At 35.1% G+C, this 27,901-nt stretch overlaps 1 protein-coding gene across 1 annotated transcript; it reads right to left on the bottom strand.

Annotated features, from left to right (window-relative positions):
• Nucleotides 1-492: 492 nt before the first annotated feature.
• HMMR (hyaluronan mediated motility receptor) lies at nucleotides 493-27,769 on the bottom strand. Its single transcript, XM_081034873.1, has 18 exons — nucleotides 27,667-27,769; nucleotides 23,594-23,692; nucleotides 23,083-23,162; nucleotides 21,212-21,259; nucleotides 18,185-18,373; nucleotides 17,042-17,128; nucleotides 16,854-16,954; nucleotides 15,201-15,275; nucleotides 14,892-15,070; nucleotides 14,282-14,430; nucleotides 12,747-12,961; nucleotides 10,579-10,695; nucleotides 8,318-8,464; nucleotides 7,879-8,031; nucleotides 7,695-7,794; nucleotides 6,874-7,050; nucleotides 1,923-2,085; nucleotides 493-1,358 (listed from the first exon to the last, which is right to left on the bottom strand). Exons 1-18 carry the CDS (start codon nucleotides 27,710-27,712, stop codon nucleotides 1,339-1,341), a joined length of 2,145 nt encoding a protein of 714 aa, XP_080890999.1. The 5' UTR covers nucleotides 27,713-27,769; the 3' UTR covers nucleotides 493-1,338.
• Nucleotides 27,770-27,901: the final 132 nt, after the last annotated feature.

Genomic DNA, 27,901 nt, shown 5'->3' with positions numbered 1-27,901 from the left:
AAATCATTCTTTTGTATAGCTTGTCTAGTTTTTTGATAGTTTTAGGTGTGTGTGCACATACGCGTATGTGCGTGTATGTTTTGTGTGTGTAGGGTAGGGGGAGGAGCAATAAATCCAATCCCTGTTACTCCATCTTGGCTAAAGGGAGAAGTCTTGAACTATTTCTTTTTATTAGACAAGTTTCCTAGTTTCTACATTTCCTCTGAAGTTAATTCAAATATTTAAAAATTCAACTATGTATTAAGATCCAAAATAATTAATTATAAAAATCTATTCTAATAGTCTCTGTTAGTCCATCAATGAAAAAATATTATTAAAAAGGTGGCATATAATATACTTTTTAAATCAGACATTTTGGATAGACAATCACCATTCTTAAATAGTATACTACCATTTGTAATTCTAGGGACAAGGTGGGGAGGGGAGGGCAGAAACAATAAATACATCTTAAATAGCATTAATGTAACTTCACATAATACAAGTTGAATAATTGGGTTAATGACTTAATGTGTGGCTTTTATTTCATATTACAGAAATACTAATCAAATACCCAGTTGTCAAGCCTATGCCAAGGCGTATAAGAAAAATTCTCTAAAGAGATTAAGAGCAGAGTTTCTCAGATTTTCAGTGTATCTAAGAATTAACTGAGTAATTTGCTTAAAAGGCAGATTTTTCATGACAATCCCAAGATTTTAATTTAGTAGGACTAGGATGGAGTCTAGGAATCTGCAAATTATTGACCAACCCAGTGACTCTGATACGAGATAAAGAGATTACTATGGAATTAAGCGTGCCCTTCTTACTTGAACTGGAAAAATGGATGATGGGGAGGACAGAATGAACCTTATTAGGAGAATCAAAGTAGAGGAAAGAACAAGCCAAGGTGTTTTATCCTAGCTTAACAGGTTCAGGTTAGAAAACCCCTTCAGTATCAACCTACAAAACCTGCAGATTAGAATCTTGAAACCATCTAAGGTTTCAGAATAGGGGGGTAATAATATGAGAGCGACTTTAAAACGAATGTTGATTTGATGGGATGAATTCTAAAGCGGGAAAGCCAGGTAGAAGGTTTAGAATGAGGTGATAAAAATGATAAAAATGAGCATTGAGGAGGAGGTACTGACAACAGAAAATAAAATGTCAGAAGACATTGATAAAAATGTTGAACTTCCTTTCAGATACCTAAGGATAGAAAGTTCATATTAAATACATTAAAAAAATATTCATTACAAACATAATGATAGTAACAGCAACAACAATAAAAATAATAAGAATAAAAGAATCTTCAACAGGTTTTTCAGATGTTTACTTGCATGATTCTTGAAACTCCACAGGAGCTCAACAGTAGTTTGTATTGCCTGGAAGGATTATTAAAAAGAGGTATTAGTATTCTCAATTAAAATTAAATCAGCAGTCATTATAAACTAAAAACAGGCATCTCTTATCCCCCGTGAGGCAGATGAAGCAATGTTTGCGTTCTGTAGCATAATTTTATTTGTATTTCTTCATTCCCTATTTCAACCAATTTTGATTTATTGTCAACAATACAAAGATTCACACAGTCAGGAAAGAGAACATCTATTTCTTCAAAATTATAAATCAGACATTTAGATTAAAATGCTAAGAGCATGTTAGAGGGAATAATTCTGGTGCGAAGCAGGTAGGAGCAAAAAAGTCAGACCAGGCTTCAAGAAGACGGAGTCTGAATGGGGCTTGAAAGACAGGTGGGATCTGGATACATGGAAAACGGAGAGTATTAGAGAGGAAAGAAACGGCATTTTACATGAAAATCTTGGAAAGAATTTCTTTCATATCAGAAATTGTCAACAAATTTTCAGTTCATAAAAATGGACAACTTACTTAATGTTATAAAAGCTAATCCGAAGGAAGATGACACTTTTATATGTTTACTCATTTCTTACCTTCTTTTAATGGAGTTTTAGGAGGACAATTTTCTTTACTTTCATAAAGAAAAGCCTTTGAAGGATCAAAGTGCTTGATACCCAGCACTTTATTCAATTCCTCCTGAAGTTTTCTCTCGCTTTGTTTATTTTTAGAAAGCTGAGAGCGGAGTTTTGACACCTCCTATGTCAGAAAAATAAAGACAATGAACAATTACTGAAGATCATGTTAGTGAAATGTGTTACCAACGTTACCGACAAATTCTACAGCTGCTCAGGTATCACACCAAATGGTAAAAATGACTAGTAGGTATAGACTTTAAGACCACAAATGACAAAATGACTCGGAACAGCTGTGACAAAGGAGATAACGAGTGATTTAAATCTTCTGGCCTCTCTACAGGTACAAAGCTATGTTTCTGGTAAAAGTTCATCTCTAACTTAAATGCTGAGATGCACTTCCAGCATGACAGCATGAGGAGCTCTGCTGATTTGCTTCCTAGTGAAACTAAAAATTAGAAAACAGCAACCATTTAAAGCCTCGAAAATTGATGCTAAGGCAAAATAGCCAAGGAGGAAACATCTATTCAAACAAATCTATACAAATCTGGTAAGAAAGGCAGGAATCTGAACCAAGCCTGCTCCCTCTCGCCCCACTCCCAGCTTCATAAGATGGAAACTCCACATCAAACTTCTGCAGCCAAGAACACAGCAGCCTGTCAGAGGCGTTTCCTGCCGGGAAGAGCAGGACATCAACATTTCTCATCTTGCCCTTCGCCACCTGTGGTAATGTGGTTGAGAGGTAGAGGGTCCTTTCTCCCATCGAACAGAGGCTTTGCCTTAGGTGCAGAGTCGCGAAAATGCTTGGACCTTGATCATCCCTGCCCTGGTTCATAAGGTGATGATTCCACGCCAGGTAGGGCCTGCTGAGAACCTAAGGGTGCTCCCCACCTTTTCTCCCTCATGTCCACAGAGCACTCAGGTTCAAGGGCAAAGGTATCACTCAGAGAAAAGTGTGCCATTGCCCCCAACTCCAGTTCCAGAGCCCAGCCTCAGAGACTCTACCTGAGGGTAAAAGCAGGCTGTAAAACACATAGCTCCTAATTTCTTCCTAAAGGAACTGACTTCATTTGCAACAGTGCTTGGAGTTCAAGTCAAAGGCTACTCTAGATAATGGTACAGGTGGTGGTACAAGGAAATTAGAGTGATTCAAAATATAGGCTAAACTGTAGGTCATGTAATTTGTAGGAGAGCATTGGTAAATAAGAGCTGGGAGAAGTCCTTGTGGAGTCAGAACAAAATCAACCACTGACCTCAGCCACATTTCCAACACCAGAGCCATCATTTGAATTCATTTATACAGCAATTTATGCCCCCAGGCATTGTTGAAAACAACAGAGCAATAAGCAACTAATCATCTAGCAACTGGGGGAGTTTAACTGTGGTCAGCAAAAGAGAGGACGGAAGATAGCCCTACCAAACCCAGAGTCATCCCAGAGTGATTGCCACTATGTAAAACTGAGCCTCCCTAAGCAGCAACACCAGAGGCACAACACTACGGGGGGCAGGGAGGAAAAATAAACTTTACTAACACAATCAAGCCAATTAGGAAACAAATAACAAGATAGTAACGTCACACATGGCAGGAGTGGGCAAGACCCAGAGATGCTACAATATATGATCTAAATACTCATTGTCTGAGGTGTGCAAATAAACAGGAAAGCATGACCTACACATTGGGAAAAAGCAGGGAAAAACAAAACTGCCTGTGAGAGTAATCAGATATTTGATTTATCCAAAAAAGATTTTCAAGTAGCCATTATAAATATGTTCATAGAACTAAAGGAACCAAAAAAAAAAGAAAGAAAGAAAGCAAAGGGAGAAGACTTAAATTAGAATCAGAAATGAAAAGAGGCGCCATTACTACTGATTTTACCAAAATAAGAAGGCTTATAAAGAAACACTACTAATAATTGTATACAACCAACAAGATCACTTAAACGAAATGGACAAATTCCTAGAAAGACACTAACTACTGAAAATGTCAAGAAGAAACAGCTAATCTGAATAGACATACAAGAAGTGAAGAGATTGAATTAGTAATCAAAAACTACCTACAAAGAAAAACTCAGGTCAGGATGGCACAATACATTCAATGAAGAATTAATACTAATTATTCACAAACAATTCAAAAAAATAGAAAGAACAAAACCCTTTCCAACTCATTTTATGTGGTCAGCATTACCCTGACACCAAAACCAGAGAGATATTACGTGAAAACTATAGGCCAGTATCTGTTGGGAATACGGATCTAAAACATCTCCAGCAAATACTAGCAAAACGAATCCAGCAAGATCAATAGAATTAAAAAAATACAAAACGATCACCTCAATAGAAATAGAAAAAGCATTTGACAAAATTTAATGCCTTTCCATGATAAAAATACTGAAAAAAACTAGGAATAAAAGAAAACTTCCTCAACTTGATAAAGACAAAAATCACAGCTAATCATGCTTAATTATGAAAGCTTTCCCCCAAATCAAGAACAAAACAAGGATGTCCACTCACACCACCTTTGGTTCAACATTGTACTGAAGGTACTGAAGGTTCTAGCCAGGGAACTTAGGCAAAAAAAAAAAAAAGAAATCAAAGACATTCAGATTAGAAAAGAAGTAAAACAACCTTTATATAACAGATGATTTTCTATACAGAAAATCTCAAGGAAACCACTAAAAAACTATTACAACTAATAAACAAGTTCAGTAAATTTGCAGAATAAATCAATATACAAAAATCAATAGTATTTCTATATACTCGCAATGAACCATCCAAAAATAAAATTACAAAAATGATTTCCTTCACAATAGCATCAAAAAGGATAATACTTAGGAATAAACTTAACAAAAGATGTGCAAAACTTATACTCTAAAAACTATCATATTGTTGAAAGAAATTAAAGATCTAAATAATTGGAAAAAAATATTCCATGTTCATGGATCGGAAGACATAACAGAGTTAAGATGACAATATGCCCCAAATTGATGGTTCAACACAATCGCCATCAGAATCTCAGATGACTTCTTTATAGAAATTAAAAAGCTGATTCTAGGGACTGGCCCAGCGGCTCAGGCAGTTGGAGCTCCGTGCTCCTAACACCGAAGGCTACCGGTTTGATTCCCACATGGGCCAGTGGGCTTTCAAACACAAGGTTGCCTGTTCCACTCCCTGACTCCCACAAGGGATGGTGGGCTCCGCCCCCTGAAACTAAGATTGAACACAGCACCTTGAGCTGAGCTCCCAGATGGCTCAGTTGGTTGGAGCCTGTGCTCTCTGCCACAAGGTTGTCAGTTCGACTCCCGCAAGGGATGGTGGGCTGCGCCCCCTGCAACTAACAACGGCAACTGGACCTGGAGCTGAGCTGTACCCTCCACAACTAAGATTGAAAGGACAACAACTTGACTGGAAGTACACACTGTTCCCCAATAAAATCCTGTTTCCCTCCCCCAATAAAATCTTAAAAAAAAAAAAAAAAAGCCGATTCTAGAATTCATATTTCAAGGGACCCAGAAGAGCCAAAACAATCCTGAAAAAGAACAAAGTAGGATGATTCATGCTTCCTGGTTTCCAAACTCGCAACAAACCGAGAGTAACCAAGACAGTGTGGCAAGAATAGGTACATAAATCAACAGAATCATTTACAAGTCTAGAAATAAACCCTTATATATATATGGCCAACTGATTTTCAACAAAGATACCTATACCATTCACTGGGGTAAAGAATACTCTGTTCAACAAATAGTAGGGGGAAAACTAGATATCTATATGCTAAAGAATGAATTTGGAATCTTACCTCACACTGTATACAAAAATTAACTCAAAATAGATCAATGGCTAATTGTGAGAGCTAAAACTATAAAACTCTTGGAAGAAACATAGGGCTAAATCTTCATGACATTGGATTTGTCAAAGAGTTGTTAGACACCAAAGAATAAGCAACAAAAGAAAAACAGATACATTAGACTTCATCAAATTCTGTGTTTCAAAGAACATCATACTTTGCTGCTGGAAAGTAGAGGGTATACAGCTGCTTTGTAAAACAGTCCAGCAGTTCTTCAGATGATTAAACACAGTTACCACATGACACAGCAATTTCACTCCTAGATATAATCTCAAAGCAACAAAAACATATATCCAAACAAAAACTTGTACATGTTTATAGTAGCATTATTCATAACAGCCCAAAGGTAAAAACCCAAATGCCCATCAACTAACAAATTAATAAGTAAAATGTAACATATGCACATAATGTTATTATGTCTTAGAAGAACAAGTACTGATACATGCCACAACACAGATGAACTTGAAAACGTTATGCTGATTGAAAGCTAGTTACAAAAGACCACATATTATTATTTGATTCCACAAATAAGAAATGTCCATAATGGGGACATTTATAAAGACAGAAACTAGATTACTGGTGGGAGGAGTGGATGAGAAGATAGGGAGATGATAGCTAAAGAATAAAGGGCTTGATTTTGAGGTGATAAAAATGTTCCAAAACCGACTTTGGTGATGGTTTGCATCAATCTGTGAATGTACTAAAAATCATTGAGTTGTTCACTTTAAAGGGGTAAATTGTATGGTGTGTGAAATATACCTCAAGAGAGCTGTTAGAAAATTTAAACACCTAACTATTTTTGGACATTGCTTATCTTTATGGTATTTATTTACATCAAGGACTTTGGTAATTTGCAAATAGAAATGGATGTGCAAAATTTTATGAATTCTTCCAATCATACTAGTAATTTTCAATCTACTAATGAGGTAGTTGGAAAACCCGAGAATGTTAATATTCAGCTAGTCAACATCAGTTTTTTCTGACATAAAAGACTGTCATTTTACTTCGTTACAAATAGAATAAAAAATACCCCACGCCAATATCTTCAATAGAACTAAGTGTTACTTTACAAACCGATTTGAGTTGGCTGTTTTCATCTTTCAATTTCACAACATGCTTGATTTTTTGCTTTAGATTCTGATGACCCAATAATTTAGCATAAGAATCTCTTAGTTTATTTAGCTGTTCCTGAGCTGCACCATGTTCATTCAACAACACTTGTTTCTCTGCTTCAAATGCATCCAGTTGTAGCTGAAAAATATTTTTTAATAAAAAATTAAGACTTGGGCTGTTAATTCTTGCCTACATCAACTATGAAGAAAACAAAAGAAAATGAAAATGAACAAAAACAGGTTATGCTGACACATTCTCAGCGCTCTTCAAAGATTATCTACGAGACTCTTGAAAACCTTTGTTTTTCATTTCAAAGATCATAAAAACAGGGAAAGAAACAAGGAAAAAAGGCCAGCTAGCCAGCTTAATGTGTGTCAACTGGGTCGCCGTATTATATCCAATACTGCCCCTTACTCAAGTGCCAAGATTAGCATTTATCCTTTTTCTTTTAAGATAAGTCTATTGTATTAATTTGAGATACACTGAGAAAGATCTTAACAAAATAATTATAACAAATTGACACAGATTAGCAAAAGAGCCTTGTAAGCTATTAACATTAAGTCTCTTAATAGAAGATATTTTTAGCCTATAAAGGCTACATTACTAATGTACACATAATAATTTAATAAATTTTGTAAGCCTTCTTCAACAGTTAGTTAAATTGGCACTGTAAATGCACCACAAAATGCTCTTTTACAAAAACCAAGTTATTGTCATGATTGTGACGGGACAAAGTGAATTCCTAAAAGAAACACAAGTGGGTTTAGTCCTAATTGACAAACCTGAAAAGGTTTTGTTTTATTATATAGTTCTTCATAAAGGAGTTGCCACTTGTTCATTTCCTCCATTAATTCTGCCACTGAGTTTTCTTTTCCAGCTTTTCTGTAAGGGCAAACGAAATTAAGACATAGTGTCTTAGAATAAATGACTGAAGTACATGGCACTCAGGTTCTACACCTCAATTACCTTGCTTCTTCCTCTTCCAGTTGTTTCTTAAAGTCTTCACCTTGCTGCTTGAGTTGGTTCTCCAAATCAGTTATTTTTTTAAGAGAGGAAACTGTGATTTCTTTAATTTCTGCTTCCTTAAGTGCTGATTTGGTCTGCAGATCTAGAATCATCCTTGGGTTTGAGAGAGGAGAGTCCACTAAACATTTTACAGCCATTTTACTTACCTTTTATCCCCCTTTTCCGTTTTTTTTTTTTTTTTTTTTTAAACTTCAGGACTTCTTCAAGAATTGTACTTTCTTAACTGACTAAGTAAATTCTTAATTTGCAATTTAAGATCACCCAAAGCAAGCCATGGAACTACAATTCCTGGCATCCCTTACCAGCTGGCTTTCAACATGAAGTTGTCATTACAGTTCTAAGGCCACAAGTGTGGGCAGGTTTTATTTCCACTACATACCTTGCATATTCTTGATTTGAGCTCTCAGTTGCCAGTATCTGATGTTGAACATCCTCTATACTTTTCTCAGCTTTGGCCACTTTTTCCTTAAGTGTTAAGTTCTCCTGCTTAAGATCTTCTATTTCGCTGGCTGTTAATGCTTTATAGCTTATTAAAAAGGAAAAAAAAAAGTTAAAGGATTTTTCTAACTATTGTATACATGTCAAATACATAGCTGATGAATTCGTATTTTGTAAACTTTTCAGTAAAACAAATAAAACCTTAGTATCTATTTATGCATTTACACAGGTGAGAATTCAGTGTTCTCAGGTCAGTATTAATGAGCTTACATGGCATATGCTGCTCATTCAAAGAAAAAAAAAATCAAGCGCCTACTTTGTGCGGGAAGTATGCGTACAGAGATGGAAACAACTACCAAACATGAAAATTATGCTGAAACAAAAAATTCTACAGTCTCTGAACTTACTACTGTCACAGAGTTTATGGTCTTGAGGGTAAGAGAGGGAAATGCCTCTCTCGGTTTTTGCAAAAAAACTGGAAAAATAAGTGTAGAATTAAATTTCTGGTGTTATGAAGAACAACTACAGAGCACCTTAAGCTAATAGAACAGGGGACCCAACATTTTGGTTGGTGATTCAGAAAAGGCCTTTCTGAGGAATACATAGTGAAAAGTTGAGACGTGATAAATAAGGAGAATTTAGATAGGCAGTCAGGGAAAAGAATTTCAGAGGGAGCAGATGCACACCAGCTCAGAGAGAGGTAGAATACAGTGCTTAAGTGGTGAGACTGGAGCCTAATGGGTAAGAGACACAGGAACAGAATCTAGAGATGCAAGAGGCCAGTCATCACCGCGAGGGACAATGGGTTTACCTGAGGTTTCTAAGTAAGTGTGTGGATTACTCTGGAGATACCGTGTTTCCCCGAAAATAAGACCGAGCTGGACCATCAGCTCTGATGCGTCTTTGGGAGCAAAAATTAACATTTAACATAAGACCTGGTCTTATATATTAAAATGAGACTGAGTCTTATATTAATTTTTGCTCCCAAAGACGCATTAGAGATGATGGTCTGGCTCAGTCTGATTTTCGGGGAAACATGGTATGTGGATACTGATAATGAATTGGGGAAGGGGCAGGAGAGCAAATTTGGGAGATTAACTAGAAAGCAATTATTTATCAGTCCAGGTGAGTAGTAAAGAAGGCTTGGATTAAGGAGTTGGAAATGGAAAGATACAAGATATTTTATGGAGGCAGAACTTTAAAATTCCAGAAATAGATTGGATTTTGGGAGAAAAGGAGAGAAAATAATCAAAGATGACTGAAAGATATATGGAAAGAGAAGCTGGGAAGATGTTACCGACTGAGATAAAAAAAAAGAATGAGATTAGAAGTAGAAAGAGATAGAAAGATCAAGAATTGTTTTAGGTTAATATTAGATGATACTGAGATATCTACTTGGAGATGTCAAATAGGCAGCTCGATATACGGGTACAGAACTGAAAGGAGAGGTGTGGGTTGAAGAAATAAAATTTTATGCTATTAGCATACGGATGGTGAGTGAAATAGAATGGCTAAAAACCTCCTAAGGTACTATTTTTCAAAGTAGCAAGAAGGGGAATCCCTTTATAGGGTTGAGAACAGCAGTAAAAATTATATATGTATTTATTTATAATGTGTATAATTTATATTTATGCTCTGACATATTAATATAAAAATTATAATATATACACATAAATATTATATGTCTGTGTGTGTGTATATATATATATATATATATATATATATATATATATATTATATCACAAGTAAGAACAGACCACTGGGGAAACAAGGTACTATGCAACAAATAGGCACTAGGCAATTGATTGTGGAATGTAAAAACAAAATGGAAAAACAAAAATAAATTTGATCCTCTATCACTACACACACAGAAATCTGTTCTAGGTGACAAAGTGAAAAGTGAAACTGAAACTTTTAGAAGAAAAATAGGTGAATATCTTTATGTTTTTGGGATAGAAAGAAGTTCTTTAATGAACTGCGAAAGTGTTCATATAAAAATCTATAAATTCAACTACATAAAAATAAATTACTATATGTAAGACTACCATGTAAAACTCAATGCCTATTTGTGGTTAGTCATTTTGGAATTTAAAGTGATACCAATAATTTTATTTGTGTGATTGCTTTGTTCACAATTTTCTCTAGGAGGAAACCCATCCCTGCTTTCATTATGCTGAGAGTGCAGTCTCTAAATTAAAATACCTTTCAAACTGAGCAGTAACATCTCCAAGATTCTGCACGGTACTATTATACCTTTCCTGCAAAAGCAGGGTGGCCTGCGTGTGAGCAGCATTACTTTTCTGGAGTTCAGCTTCTTTCCTAAGAAAAAAGAACAATTAAAAGATAAACTGCTAACTACAAATCATTACCCTAAGAAAGAGATTAGTATTCACCTTTGACACTGTCTAAAGGTATGACCTACATCTGATTGCATGCTTATTTATGTACGGCTTCATCTGATCTTCCCTGCTCTTATTTTGCTTTTGTTTTCCTCCTTGTTTACTTATTTCTAAACTTATTTTTTCATATCATATGTATTTATGTAGGTAGTTCAAATGCTTTTTTTTTGGCAAGAAAGTAGGATAAAAAGAAACAGAATCTTAACAGCAGCCAAGACTAAACAATGTAAAGGATCACCAGTTAAAACACACTTGGACTGAATCAAGTTTCATTCTCTGCATGCAGACATTTAAGAAATACGAAGTACAGTTAAGGACAGTTGGTTTTAAAAGTTCTTTTGAAAAAAGTGTTACAGGACTACGTAGATTTATTTTGATTATATCAACAACTCACATAAATTGTTATTCAATGATTCAGCAACTTATTTAGTAGATCATTTTGTATAGACAGAATGGCTTTTAAGTCATCTTCATAAACATACTACAAATCTCAGAGATTAAAAAAATATGTATCATCAAAACGGTGATATAATTTTTTAGATAAGCATATGAGCTTATAAGAGATCCTTTAAAGAACATTTAGAACAAAAACTACATAGCATTATTCACTTACAGACTAAGTTTGATACTGAGACAAGATAAACAGCTCATCAAATTCATTCTGGGATGAATATGGGATTTTAAAAATATACACATCACAGCTAAAAGTAATCAAATAGTACTAAAGGGTTTATAATAATACTATTCTCTTCCCTGCGCCCTATGGGAATCACTTTCAACTCTTAGTTTTTCTTTTAAGCATAAAATTTCCAGGCTGGAAGAGACCATAGAAAACATCTCATAAAACTCCTTTGTATCTAATGAACTAGGAAATTAACGAGATTTAGACTGTCTTATTCATAATCTCACAGCTAGTTAATAGACTTAGTAGTAAAATCCTTATCTCCTGACCTCTGGACCCAGTTCTTGGAGTCAGAGTAAATGACTGTTTCAACTTTCTTTCTGAAACTGCTATCATCTACTCAGTTTCTTAAAGTGCTTATTCCCTGAGACTGGCTGCAGTACAGAACAATGCCCTTAATTACACTTTGGTACTTCACCCCAAAAAGCATGCATGTATAAAACCTTGGTGTTCTTTTTTATTATCACTAATAACTAAACAAAAACAGAAAAGAGATTAATAAAAAAGTATCCAAAAAGAGATGGATACACACTTGTGAGATATACTTCATGTCTAGTCCATGGTTCCTTGCTGGAAAATTATTTAGTGATGAAATCCCAAGGATTCAAACAATATAATTATTTTATTTGCAATTTGAACCTAATAATCAACTTGGGTATTGTAAGTGAAGTAAATGTTGCGAAGGACACATAACGTGATGAAAACAATATGGAACTAGAGTGAAAAACCATGAGATCTCAGTCTTTCTACTTTTAATGACAAATTTCTTATTTTTGAATGTGTCTCAGTTCTGGTTCCTTTTTCCCATTTTGCTTTTTGGTTGTTACTTCTGAAGTATTTGTGGTGCTCCCTCAGAAAAGGTAATTAAAGATATAACTTAAACTATGTACATTTAGACAAAAATGGAAATGTATCTTATAAAAGGGTGAGATTTTCAGTTTTTGGTTATTTTTCTAAATCCGTTACCACTGTAATGTTAATGTCCAGTAATTTTTAGGAAAAATAACAGTAGTTATAGGAACCCAAAATTGTGGTCATTTTAAAATTAAAATCTCTTTAATTAAACCCCTTCAATAAAGAAAGGGTATGGCTTCTGAGTTTGGCTGTCATACTTTTTTGTGTATATATCTTATGAATGTACTTTCCTCCTTGTGTCTATTCCTTACTTGTAAAGTAATTACAACTTCACTCACTTGCATGATTGATGTGAGAATCCTGAGAGAATGTACTAGAAAATACTTTGTAAAATTTGATGTCATATGTAAATATAAGTTCCAGTTAATACAAACCCTTTCAATTTTCCTTCTAGAAGTTTCAGTTCTTCAGCCCTAGCTTTTGTTTCCTCTTCTAGTTGCTTGACCAGATTTTCAGTTTGCTCCTCCTTTTGGTGTAATTTATCTAGCTCATCCAGAGCTTGCTTTAATTCTTCCTCAAAAAGATTCTTCTCTTTAATCATTTCCTCTTGAAAAGAACATAGCTTCTGCTGAAGGCTAGAAGATAGTTCCTATTTCCAAATAAAAAACAACCAAAATAATTTAAAAGGTTTTAATAATTTAATAATTTGTGACATTTTCTTACAGACAGAAAAGAAATATAGATAATAAAGTATGAACACTAAATTCAAAAGCCTCAAAGAAATTTGGAAACATATAAAGATATATACCTTTTTTGTTGGAATTATATCCTATATCTTCTTGTAATTGTGATAAATATTATTTCAATTTTTCTTCTATGTAACACACACACACATACACACAACTCACACATCCTTGTAAAACTAAAATCATATTCTACACTGACTTTTATCATGTATTTTTCTCATACGGTATTATATAAAAAGTACTATGATTTCAATGTTATATAAAATATTTTAAAGTTATATGAATAAATACCAATAAATAAATAAATACAAGTAAATTACCAGTGTAAAAAAGATTCTAACATTATAAACTAAGTGAAAATTGCCTTTGACCACTTCCCACCCAAATCTTAGTTTTGCCATTTCAGAGACAACCACTAGTTTGGTCCATAGGTATCCCTTATGGTCTTTTCCTACATATTTATATATGTTTAAAAACATAAATGGTATATACTGTATATGTAAATGTCATCGTTGTTGACATCAAAAACAGTTGTTGAGATCTTTTCAAGTCAGTATTCACAGATCTACTTAATCCCTTCAGTTGTTGCAGGTTGCTCAACAATATAGCATCTCACATCAGTGCATGTGGGTACCTGCTTGCCCAACTCTCACTAGTGGTGTTTTATCAAATGTTTAAATTTGGGCCAATCTCTTAAGTGAAAACATGTTTCCATTTCTTTGATGACTACTAAGGCAGAGCATTTATTACTATTAATGTTTACAGGCTATCTGACTTTCTACTTCTAAGAATTATCTATTTCCATCCTATGCCTGTATTTTTCTTTTAGTGGACTGTCTTTTTTTCTCACTGATGTGTAAAAAGTCCTTTACGTAATCTAGATATTTAAAAATTGTCAGTTTTGTTTTTCATGTGATTAGACACTCTTCTATAGCATAACTGTAAATGCCTATGTAGTAATATAATGCAAGAATGTGCTAGAAAAGGTTTTTAAACAATTTCCTTATTTTGCTTCATCCACTGCTTGTAATTTTTTCACATTCTCAATAACCCTGGGGTGAATATCTTCATAGTTAATCTGCAGCACAACCGTCATTATTTCCAAAGAATAAGCTTCCAAAAACAGACCAGTTGGATCAAAGGACGTATACAATTAAAAGGTTTTCTGATCATGGGAAACGTACGACATAAAATTAGTTTTATTTTAAATGGTTGTAAACTACCTTCTCTTGTTGCAGAAGTAAATCAATTTGCAGCTCTTTTTGTTGTAGTTCTTCATGTTCTTGTTTTTCAAGAATAAACTTCTGTTTTATGTTTTGTATTTCAGAATTTAGATTTTCATCCCGTTCTCTACCCCTGTCGATGAGGTCTTCTATAAAAGGGAAACATTAAAAGTGCTATAATTGGGTCCTAACATTAAGTTTTAAGAATCCAGATTCCTATAATTTTATTATAGATATTGCTGTTAGCATGTTAACAGAGATCACGTATTTTCAAAGGAAAAAAAACTACTCTGAAGATTGGATCATTACTATATATGCTATATATACTAATACTCCCCAAGCCTAGTTTTGTTTCTACCAATTTTAAATGGCCACAAAACAGGGATTAAAGAACAGCACAATTGTACATATTTTAATCAAGACAAACAATATATTGAAATAAACAGAGAACAAACATTATAAAAGACAAAATTCTCACATACAGAAAGATTCTTTTGTTGTTGTTTATATAATTATTTTAAAAAGTTGTTTTAACATAGCAGTGCTTTTCTTAAATATTGTACATAGTAGTACTTAGCTAAAGAAATTAATACTGTAAACACTAGAATACCTTTTTCCTTTTCAAGCAGCTGACATTTAGCATTCAGGTCTTCTACTTGTTTAGATAACGTAGTAACATTTTCCTCAAGAGACTGCTTAAGGTTTAAAACTTCATGATCCTTCTCTTTCAAATTTTCTTCTAACTGGACAATATCTAGCTTGTATTTTTCCACTTGATCTGCTGTACAACTACATTAAAACAAATTACTTTGAAGAGCATATCTAAGCATAGGGAAAATTAACTGAAAAGAGATAAAAATGATATATTCATTAGACTTCAACAAAATAAGGTCCAATTTCAAACTGCTATTCTTATTACCTTATTTCTTCGATGTATTCTAAGAGTTTTTCTGTTTCAGACTTTTCATCAGTCTTTTCTTTCTCTATTGAAACACTAAAAAGAAGTTGCATATATTAATACATACACTAATTACACATAATGCTAACTCTATACCGGACACTGTTGTTTCAGGCAGGCTGACTGGAGTCCAAACTCTTAACCACTCATTTATATGACTTCTCAAATTTACAATTTAATGTACGCAAATAGGACACCCAAGATTTTTTTTGTTTGTTTCTTTTTAAGTGAGGAAGCTTTCCAAATATATTCTGATAAAAGGGATGTGATGACAAAAGTTGTCATCAACCACATTCCAAGTGTTAGAAATAATCTTTTTTTTAGCTTTCCTGGTTTCCCTACCCACCAGGTATAAAAATAGCATTTTGTATGCCATAAAGCCTTGTTCCAGGCTGCCTCGTGTTCAATTACTTATGTGCTTACCTCCTCCAAACACCTCAATTTAAGAAACGGGCAACAGATTTAAACACACACCTTACAAAAGGATACATATGAATTGTCAGTAAGCACATACATTTACACTCGACATTAATAGTGAAACATTAAAATCACAGGTGAGCTACTACTTCACACCTACTAGAAGGGCTGAAATCAGACTGATGAAATCAAATGTCAGTGAGGATGTGGAACAACTGGAAGTATCATACACCTCTATGGAGGTGTGTAAAATGGTACATCCACTTTGAGGTTTTGAAAGTGTTCCACATACTACCCTATAACCTAGGAATTCCACCCCCGCATATTTATTCAACAGAAATAAACATGTCCACAAAAAAAGCACACATAGCAGTCTTATTCATAATAGCCAGAAACTGGAAACCCTAATATTGGTCAACAGGAGAAGAATAAATAAATGAGGTATGTTCATATAGTAGAATACTACTCAGAAATTAAAAAGAACAAATTACAATACACACAACAGTATGGATACAATTCAAAAAATTATGTTCAACAAAATAAAACACATGCATGCACAAACACGCGCGCACACACACACACACAAACACTCTCATGCTCTAATAAATGTTCCCCCAAAAGCCAAACTAATTCATGATGATGTAAGTCAAAAAGGGGTTGTGCGGTGAGGGGTATTACATGGGTTAGAGCAGGAAGACGCACCAAGGAACTTTCTGAGGAGGTGGCAACAGCCTGTATCATGCTTGGGTGGTGGTTATACAGGTATACACAATTGTCAGAAGTCACCAAACTGAATACTTGTGATCTGTGTGTTTTATTGTATGTAAATTTCAGCTCAGTCATAAAAAGAAGGCTAGGACTGTGTATTAATCACAGCCTCCTACACCATTGTTTCTCAGTTTTGGTCAATTTCACCACTTCCATAAGATTATGCTATTAGAAAGATTATGAGGCCTTTCCTCATCACTGATACAGAAGATGTACAAAAGTAACAAACATTCATGCATCTTTTCAGCATAAAATGTTTGGGAATGATTGGGTCTCAAATACAACTTCTGAAAAGAAATAGGGCAATTAGAGGAAGGCAATGATAGGTATTGAGGGAAGATGAAAGTCTCAGTAAACAATAGCTAGGTGACAGAGGTAAATCAAGAACTGGTTACTCTTAATACTTTCTCTTTCCTTTTAGTCACTCACAGTTTCCCCTCAAGTTGTGCTATTTTCCCCTGAGACTCTTCGAGATTCTTCTGGGTGACCTGCAGTTTCACCTCCATGCCTTGTTGTTTAGCCATCATACTCTGCACAACAGAAATGTGTTTTAGGAAATGAAAAAATTGTTCAGATTCACAGATCCAACAAACTTAGCAAAGGTATCAATCACTCACCCTCATCTTAGTTTCTCTTTTGTTTCTAAGTTTCATCAACTCAAGGCTTAGAATTCTCATATTCTTCTGGTTACCGTCTTCAGAAAACTAAGTACAACAAAACACGTAAAAGATTCAGAAATATTTTCTGCTAAGTCACATATAAAATCACGTAAGTATTGATTATTCTACCAATTATTGGGACTATTATTTATCTATAATATACTCTGGTAGAGAAAATCACCTTTGACCAACTCCAGGATTACTGATTTTATACTACTAATATTTTTGTCTCTCCTTTTCTTTAATGTGACTTTCTGGTTTATTTCTGAAAGTAGCCTGGGTAGTCACTTACATCTATATGCTGGAAAGTCCATTGTAAGACTCTAAAAACAACAACAACAACAAAGTAAAACTTCCTAGAGAGAATTTTGTAATGGGTGTTCACTTCACAAAATGCATCCGGATTGCCCAGTCTACTATGAAATATGTGGACGCAGGGTTCATTCCAGGCCAACTAAATCGTCCTAGGTGGGGGCCCAGGAAACCCTCTCTCCTGCTTAATTCTTATGTACCCTCACTCTCTTTGTAAGCGAAGGGCCCAGAACATTCCAGGCCCTGAATCAATGACTGTCATTAAACCGAACAATGGTTTACGGCCACCTTCTACTTCTGTAACAAGCAGGACGACCATGTTAATTACTTTCAGATCTATTAGTATATTAACATCAATAAATACAATTCATTGATCACATTTACTCCACAAAGTTTTTCATTCCCCACTTCATTCTCAAAAGGATGTGAGATGGAAACCTGCTATTATGCTATTATTTATTTCAGAGAGAGATCTTTCAAGTGACTTCTAGGTGTGAATTCTGCAACTTTGATTAATGGCCTTACTGTTGGGGGTTACTTTGAAGGAGGGTAAGGAAATGTGAGACATTAAAACAAAAAGTAATTTGTTTGTTTATAACTTCTTATGTGTCAGGCATCATGATAAACAGATAGAATCATAATTCCCATTGGAAGCAGCTTAATATTTAAGGCACGTTTAGTGAAGGAAAAGGAGTAAACTGGAGCCTAAAATTCCCAAACAACTGGTATGCGAGAAAAAATATGTTTATTATTTATTCAATTGTAAGTATTATCATGAGGTTCAAATACCTTAGATTTTAGTAGCTCATTAGACCTGGATAATTCAGCAAGCTGTTTTTCCAGAGCAGCATTACTTGCAGCGACAGATGTTTTTTCCCTGACTGCTGCACTTAGCTTTGCTTCCATCTTCTCCACCTCAGCTTCCAGATTCTGGATCCGCTTGTCCTGGGCACCACGTTCCTGCACAAGGACACGAATCTGGATGGAAACAAGGTGGACAAATGAATGATTCACTGATTCAATGCCCACGTAACTATCTGCTATTGATAATTAAAGTTCTAGAAAAACGTCTGATTGTGACATGACACTCTCAGATGTTCTAATTTCACTAGCTGTTTAAACAATCATTCTTCCTTCACGATACATCTTAAAAATCTGTGTGCATTTTAAGAACACAGGATTTTAATTGCCGTAAGCTTCCTGGTATAATTAAACTCTTTATTCACTTTTAAGGTCTTTCTACCTATAAGAGCTCTTATTTTCTGTAGTTCTAATTATATGAAATCAAATTATAGTTTCAAATGCTAAATATATTTTTCATTTTAAAGAGGCAGAAGAATTCTTAGTAGGGTGCCGTAGGCATCAGCAAACCATCATTTCTGCTGTAATTACTAGATAACAACCAAACCCAAAATCAAAACCACATAATTGTCAACAGAAAATGTGGAAGCCAGAAGACAATGAAATGGCATGTTTAAAATATAGGAAGGAAAAACCTGCCAATCTAAAATTTTATTTACAATGAGAATATTTTTTTCACAATGAAATATTCACAATGAAAAAATGAAGGTGACGTACAGATGTTTTCAGAGAAAAGAACCCGAGAGTACTTAGCAATATAGTAGGCCTGCACAACAAGAAACACTAAAGTTTTCAGGCTGAAGGAAAATGATGCCAGATGTTTATGAAATGGGCACTTTAAATATAAGGCCACAGACAGGTTGACAAGAAAGTGATCAGAGATGATTTACCACGTAAATACTCAACAAAAGAAAGGCAGTATAGCTATATGAATATCATACAAAGTACAATTTAAGACAAAAAATATTACTAGTGATAAAGAGGGAATTTTATGATAAAAAGGTCGTTTCAAGAGGAAAACATAATCTTAAATTTGTTGTGAACCTAATATTATAACTTCAAAATGTAAAAAGTAAAAACTGACTGAATTCAAAAGAGAAACAGACTAATTCACAGAGCTGAAAATTTAAAAATACCTCTCTCAGGAACTAACAGATTAAGCAGACAAAAATATCAGTACAGTTAAAGATTTGAACAAAACTGTTTAACCAACTTGAATTACTTGACATATATAGACCACTATACTCAACAAGTACATATACATTTTTTTCTAGTGCACATAAAACATTTACCAAAATAGACTATTTGTTGGATATAAGTGTCAAGAAAGCATAGCTGTATTAAGTAACATGAAAAGTATATTTTATTCCTGTTCGTTTTGAATTCTAATCTCAGTATTTTAAGGCTACTTACTTAACTAAAAATTCATCAAGCACTACTTATGTACACAGCAGTGAACAAGGGACTGAACAAGCTTTAAGATTCCCCAGCAGATTCTCTATGCTTATCCTATTGTTTATAACACAGTGTTACACCATAGGAGAAAGAACATTGAGATGATCTACATCTCACTTTCTACAGTTAAAAAAGCTTAAGCTCCAAAAAAGTGTTTGTACCCTCCAATGCCGACATGGCCAAGCAGATAATATTAATAAGCAAAGAGAGTGAGGACTGGAGAGCAAATGTGAAGTAAAGAGGAGGCAGCCCTGCATAGCCCTAGCAGACTGTTAACCTGGAGGGGAATATGGAAACAGCATTGTCAGATCTGATTTTACAACAAGAAGTCAAAAGGTTGAATTTGTTTTGCATGGAATTGTACTTTCAAATATTGATAAATAATTCAAGTTAAAAAAACAACACAAACAACTAGTACTGTGGGGCTTAAATAAAGTAGAGCTCTATTTGTCAAAAATCTCTATTCTAAAAGACTAAGTAATTGATGCAAATTACCACTTCTAATCCTGGCACTGCCACTCACCAGCTATCTGAGATTCAGTTATTACATCTCTAAGCATGAATTCCTACATTACAGGCATGTATCCTCAATAAAATGATAGCGAATATTAAAAACAAAAATGCTAAAAGGATCAGAGCAACCAAGGCAGAGATTTGCAGTTACCTTGACATATTTAACCGTAAGCAATTGAAAGTTTTAATATATCAAAAGAATATGTCTACCAGAGAGAGTTGGTAATGGAAATATGGAAAAAAAAACTTCCAGAAAAGGAAAGCTGGCACTGATCAGCTCAGCGCTGCTTAGGGAAGTAAGTGGGTTCTTTAGGTCAGCTCTGCTCAATAGGAATTTTTGCCATGGTGGAAATGCACTGTCCAATATGGTAGCCTCTCACCACATATGGCGATTAAGCACTTGAACTATGATTAGTGCAACTGAAGAACTGAGTTCTAATTTTATTTAATTTAAATAGCCTCATGTGGTAAGTAGCAACCACATAGCACAGCATAGCTCTCGGTCATTTTATCCTTGAGGAAGGCATATACCGATGGTGCAGAGGAAGGTATCAGGTTAGCAGAACTCCATCACAGTCCAACTAACCTGCTAGATTTCATGGTCCCTGAGCAATTCTCTAGCTAGTCACATATAGAGTAACAGACAGAAAATGTAAATGTAAAGACTTGATTTTCACATAATTGTACTAAAGCAACATATTGATTTTCAGTTATCTTTTTTTTTTTTTCATGAAGTGAGTTATCTTGAGTCTGTCCCTTAGTATGCTAACAACTTGACTTTGCTAGCATATCACACGGACATCCAGGCTCTGAAATACGGTATCTCAGCCAAGGAACGATTACCCTGTAGGCACTGGTCTGCATGGAATATTTGCCTCACTGTGTGTCTCTTCAAACTGCAACAGAATCCCTGTCTCTTAACCCTACATAATTCTTTTTCCATTATATAGCACATTTATTTGTCAATAAGTTGAAAGCATGGCTTACCTCTTTTTCCAGTATCTTCAAATCTTTATCATTCTTTTGAGATTCCTTCTATTTAAAAGTCAAAGAGCAGTGATAATCAAATGTAAGTGCTACAAATATCATGGCCAAATTTGATTTTTAGTTATCAGAAAAGATTAAGGGTTCCAAACAATTTTAAACATTTCCCCGAGTCTACTAAACATTTTGTAAGTGACCTATCTGGTGAATGAAAGAAAGGTTCTTTAAATCTCAAAATATTTCAGGCTTAAAAGTTTTCATCCCAATAGATTAGGTTTTTTCTAACAAGTCCAGTGAAAAAAATAGGTGAAGCTTTATGAGTAAAACTACCAGACAGTTTCTTTCTAATGTAAAACAGCAATACATTTTGAATATTTAATTATGCTATCTCACAAAGAAAAACCAACTTAAAATTAGATACCCCAAGAGGGGGAAAAATGCAAAAAAAAAAAAAAAAAGAAATGAAATAGCACAAGCTCTGATTCTAATCTACTCATTGCCTTTATTCTAAATAAGAAAGAATTTTCATACTCCATCCTTTTATATCCAACAGCCGTTTTGAGACAATGACCAAAAACCTTTTCCATCTAAAAATGGAAGAAAATGCATAAACATCTTGAATGAAATCTGTTATATATGTTTCTAAGTTGGGGTTGGGAGGGGGCACACAAGTCTCACGTTTATTAATTTACCACCAATGACATTTTCTATCAAGAAAGGCCTCTTATTTTGGGGCGTTGCACAAACTTCAAACTTATATGTAATTTAGTTTTTATGAATTCTATAATAAATTCAAATTTTCAGAACTGTTTCTCCAAGAAATTTACATCAATTTCTTAGAAAAGAGTGTCTATATCAGTGCTGCCCAATAAAGATATAATGCAAGCTATATGCTTTCAAATATTCTAGTAACTGTATTTAAAAAGCAAAGCTTTGAATAATATATTTTACTTAACCCAAAATATCAAAAATATTATTTCTAGCTGTCATTAGTATAAAATAGTAAGCTTTTTATATTTTTTGTTCCAGGTGTTCAAATTTTGCTGTGTATCTTATACTCATAGCACATCTCAATTCAGATGCTCAATTTTCATCAGAAATTATCTATCTGTATTTAGACTTCCTAAAACGTATAGATGATAAAATAGATTCACATACCCAAGTTGTTCTGAAAACATTTATGAGCTTTCCAACAATAGAATCGAGTATCAGTTTTTAAATATACATTAGTTAAAATTAAATAATATTAAAAATTTAGCTCATTTCCAAGTGCTCAATAGCCACATGGCTGGCTAGTCACTTCCTTACTGAATGAACTACACAGCTCTATATTACAGAACAAGAGACTTAGTTGCAACTGCCAAATGAATGAACAAGCCTAAACTTAATCTTTGGCTTTTGTTTCCCAACTCTAAAAATTTAATTCCTCCCGCCCCCCACTCCTTGGTCGTTTCTGAATAGTAAATATCTTTCAGGCATTAGAATGTTTGTTTTTTCTTTTTCTTTACCTTTCCCAACAAACAAAAACAAAATAACTCAAATGATGGTAACTATAACAACAAATCTATACATCACATAATTTTTAAAGGCTTCGTAGGTATTACAAAATTTATCTAGATATAGAAATGCCTGAGAAGTGGAGACCATTTTGTAATTCTGAATTAAGAGCACATTTAAGCACAATATATTTAATAATGATGTATGCAGAAAAGTACAGCTTACTAGTGTCCTAATGATAATATGTTTCATTAACTTACAGATTTACTTATAACCTTAATTTATACACTTAACCCATTCTAGTCAAATACAATACCTTTCAGAAATATTTTCAATGATATCGTTCATAAACCAGGAAGAATATAAAGACTCCTCACCTTTATTCCCAAAGTCTTAACTTTTCTTGCTGAAGCCGACAAGGTAGTATCTTTTTCAACAGTAAGATTTTGTTGAGATTCTGCAATAAGTTGAACCACAGACAAAACACAATTTCAAAATTCTTATCGCAACTATTAGTGAAGCCATTTAAAGTTATTCTTTTCTTGTACATTTCCAAATAATTAGTTGCACAATATTTTTTACACATCTAACACTCTTCTGATTTTCCTAATATTCCTAATGCCAGAAGGTTAAGATAACTAACAAAAGGGAAACTACATATCTATGTGAGTGTCTTGATTAATTCTACTGGCTGTACAACAGTGTAATGATGAAGGCATTCTTCTGTAGATGATCCTTTTATAAATCCATCAAATACAAAAAAATTAAATATAGCTGCAGCTTCACATTTTTAGAAATACTATAGCCTCTTTTAATTGATATACTATTATTCATAACTTTAAAACTAAGGAGATCATATAACCACTATTTTATTTGGGGACCCATTACCATTTTGTTTTTTAAACCTTTGTGATTTCTGAAAGAATGCTGGTCCTTTCAATACTTCTGAAGTTTTAACATCATAAGCAGCTGGAGATGGTGCACAACCTAGAGGAAACATAAAACATTAACATTTCACCTAATGTTACTTATGATCTAAAGTTAAAAACATGCCATAGTAAAGTGAGCAATGTAAATATGTCGTCAATAAATTGTATCTTTGTTTTTTCAATGTAAAAATAGTACCTATGTAATATTATAAAGGAGGCCTCTCTATGGGGCCTCCTTTATGAAAGATGAAAACAACATCATTTTCTTCCAAAATCCCCATTATTTCAATTGGGTCAAAGGAACACAGGCAACTGAGCAAAACAGCAAAGACAGTCTTGGAATAAGCATCATATAAGAACAAGCAACATGGCTTTTTTATAAGAGACTGGATATAAGAAATAAAATATTTGGAATCAACTCTACTCAGAGTCACTGAGGTGACTACCATCAGATTCTAGAAATGAAGCAACTAAGAATGTCTAGCCCTCAAGATTCAGCCTGGAATAAAAATTTACAGTGATAATCCATCTCTGGCTAGTCTCCATACATCAGAAAATTTACAAAACCATTGACTATATTTCTATGTTCCAGAAACTGATACTGTATAATCTCACATAAGTAACTGGAGTCCCAAACTGAAGGCATTTCAGAGTTCTTATGGATAGCAGACCTGAGATCTGGCTCTCAAGACTGACAATACTGTCATTAGCATAAAGCTTTCGCTGATCTGGAATCAAGAGATTTACACAATTCTCTGAAAAGCTATTTTCTTCAGAATTCCAGGCAAATAAATAGGAACAGCCAGGAGTATGACCATTCCAAGGCAACTCCTACAATCCCCAAAGTGATTTTCAAATGGGATGACAAAGGCTCATTAGTGTATCCTGACTAGCATTAAAAAAAAAAGTGAAACAATAGAAAGCACCAGTGTGACTCACATGTAGCAGAGTTAAACACTGTTTTGTGGTACTTTGGAGTTGATGTGTAGAAATATAAAATTATATCCCACACAGAGATATACAATTTATTTCTCACCCTGGGACTCAAGTATTGAAATCATCGCTTTCAATTCTCAGTAGGCCATTAAGATGGAATTAAATTCCCATTCCTCTATGTAGACCAATACTTATTTACATATACGGACACAAAGAATACAATCCTGGGTGCTTTCAAATCTAAATGTGGTCAATAAGGGGTGCAAGTAGTGGGGTTTCCAATTAGGAGAGTTTTAAAGTGAAGTGTAAAATTCACTGGAGAACCTAAGGTAAAGGTGGATTTAGCAAAAAGCATTAATCTTGGCTAGCTCAGATACCTCACACTGTACAAATGGGTAAGGTCATGGGATGAACTGTAGAGTGACGGGGGGGGGGTTCCCTAAAACCAGATTAAGGGTGGCACATCTTAGAGCATCTATTTTACTGATTTGGGATAGGAGTCGGGAGCATATTATATTTTAAAGCACACAGGAGACTTCAAAGAAAACTGTCACCACTACTGCATGTTATGCCTTTTTGGGGAAGTGGGGGTGAGGGGATGGTTAATCTCCTCTGCTCTCTGCTTTTAGGGATGCTTCTCTGTAAAAGTGTGAGAAGCACTGCTCTAGACTTAGCAAAGCAGCCAGGGAAAAAAAGTGATACTGAATTCTAGTATTCTAGTTCATCATTATTTAGGCTACACTCCCAAAAGGGGATGAGGGACAGCAAATGATGGGATGGTGGACAGAAACTAAGCCGAATCATGCAAGGTGAGAACAATAAAACCACGATTAAAAACTCTTCCCTAAAGACTCAAGAGTCAAATTTGATAGTAATAGGTATTTAGATTCAAGAACTAGATTGAAATTCCGGCCATCCGTTTGGGGCACATACCATTTTCATGATCTAGGTCTTTTCCTTACTAACACCTAAATATACTACATCTTAGATATGACTCATTAGAAATCTGGAGAGAGGCAACATCAAATAGAACTGGGATAACTTCTGAGATATCACAAGCTTTCTGCAACAACTTATATCTTATATCAACAATGATCGGAAGTTAACACAAGCAGTCAATGCGTGTATGCAAACACAACATTTTGTGCATTACATTAAATGCTCAAACTTCCAGGGCTTTTTTTTTCTATTTCTTCCACCTAGAACAGATATCCACCTTCCATTTTGCCTGGCCAACTCCCACTTATCCTTCAGCTCTTAACCTGATGTCACCTTTTCCAGTTTTCTCTGATCCCCAAATCAGTTTAGCACGCCCACTCCATAGAAGCCTGTGCACAGCGTTCCTATCACGGAACCTGCAGTTTTTGTATGGCTTATAGTAGTGTATTTATTCACTCCCCACATTAGACAAAACTGCTTGAAGGTAGGGACTGTCTTGTTCATGACTGTATCCCCAGAATTTAGCTTAAGGTTGAAGTGAGCAGGGTGGTAAAGAAAACACTGAAAGGTTTTGGGGACATGGCAATGGGAATAGGGTTTTGTAATCAGCCAGATCAGAGTTCAAATCCAATTTTATCTGCCAATCAATAGACATTACTCTGTGCCAGGTATTGTGCAGTCTTAGGGAGAGGACAGTGAATAAGAACATTATACTCTGTCCTTTTTCAGTCAAGCTTGAAGACATCTGGAAGGTTATTTCTATTTGAGGCTGATTCTTCATTCACGAAACAGGAATAAAAAGTAGTATCTACCTTATAGTATGATGGTTAGGGTTACTAGAGTAACATGAAAAATCACTAGTCACACACACACACACACAGCATCAAATAAATGGTAACTGTTATTACTCCTGAAACTGTCAGCCTGAAATATTGTCAATGGTAAAGCCAGTTTATTATGAAGAAAAAAAAACTTGTTTAAAAACCACACTGTTGACAGAACTTAGAGTAGGTTCTGAATATCTGGGAAACAATATGGTCCTTGAGTCTTTTAATTCGGAAAATGAGCTTGTGCCAACCCATTTTGTCACGTGGCTTTTCTTTGGGAGTAGAGTGGTGCACGTTTCTATCTGCATATTATCTGACAGAAATTAAAGATGTAATCAGTGACCATTGGTGTTCTTACAAATGGATAAATCATGGGCTTTGTGTTCAGCTCTACCCCTTACAGGCTGCTTAATACAGTTACAAACGCCCTCAGTTTTCTCTTCTGTAAAATAAGGACAGAATCAGTACCTTCCTCATCTGGCTGTTGGAAAAAAACAAACAATCCAGATCGAGTAGGAAAATCCTTAGCACAGTGCCTGCATCCGCGTACGAAATGGTCAGGCCTTACCCGCCACATCCACGGCTTCCTGGTCATTGCGCTTCTGCACTGCAGTGGTTAAGAGCACAGGTGGATTCCTGGAGGCTTGGTTTCATGCCCCGGTTTTGCCACTTTGGTTGTGTAACATCGAGGGACTCTAAGTCTCAGTCGTTTTAATCAATAAAATAATGAATAATAATTGAATTGCCTCTCAGGGATACAGGGGAATTTAAAAAGACCGAAGAATCTACTTAAAAGATGTACTTTGGTGCCTAGGGCACCGTGACATAAGCTGTCTATACTTCATTTGGTGTTTTCAGTAAATGCTACTGCCATGATCTCACACCTGTAAACTGCCCTTATCGATCTTCCTTCTTTATGCCCGAAGGAATATCCGAAAAGAAATCCACAGAGTTAGACAAAAAGCAACGGTCAAGTGCTTTTCATCAGGGAGGACTTCCGTACTCGCCCATCAGAGAGGTACCAATGCTCTCTCATCCCCATTCCTTCTCCCTGCTCCTTTCTACACAGCACTATTGGCTGGAGTCTCCAATTCAATGCAAGTCCACGGGGCAGGGACTTGGCTTCGCTCACTGCTGTATCCTTACCATTTAGATGGTGTTTGGCATGTAGTAAATACGTACTTAGTGTTTATTTCAGAAGAATGATTCAAGTGAACGAGCCCCATCCTAGCCCTAAAATCGCTTCCTATTTGCCGTTGACAAAGGAAACCGAGAGGGGCAAGAGGCGTGAGAGCAACTCCCGTCCCCCAGTGCCTTTCCCCGTACGCACCAGAAGGGTCATTGAATCGTTTCAAAGGCGCCTTAGGAAACGACATGCTGACCACCAGCTCCACAAACCGAAGGTCTCAAGCGTTCCTCGGCAACTTCCTGGTATTTATTTTGGCCTACAAGCTTCAAATTCAAATCTCTGCGCTTTCCCCGCCCATCCTGACGTTTAGCCAATTGGAAAACCAAAACCCCGAGCACACCAATCCAGGGAAGGAACACGCAGAGAGCATGCGCAC

Source organism: Rhinolophus hipposideros (assembly GCF_964194185.1).
Source record: "Rhinolophus hipposideros genome assembly, chromosome: 23".
Taxonomy (NCBI): domain Eukaryota; kingdom Metazoa; phylum Chordata; class Mammalia; order Chiroptera; family Rhinolophidae; genus Rhinolophus; species Rhinolophus hipposideros.
Note: the sequence above shows the minus strand (reverse complement) of the source record. Positions and strands in the feature narration are given on the sequence as shown.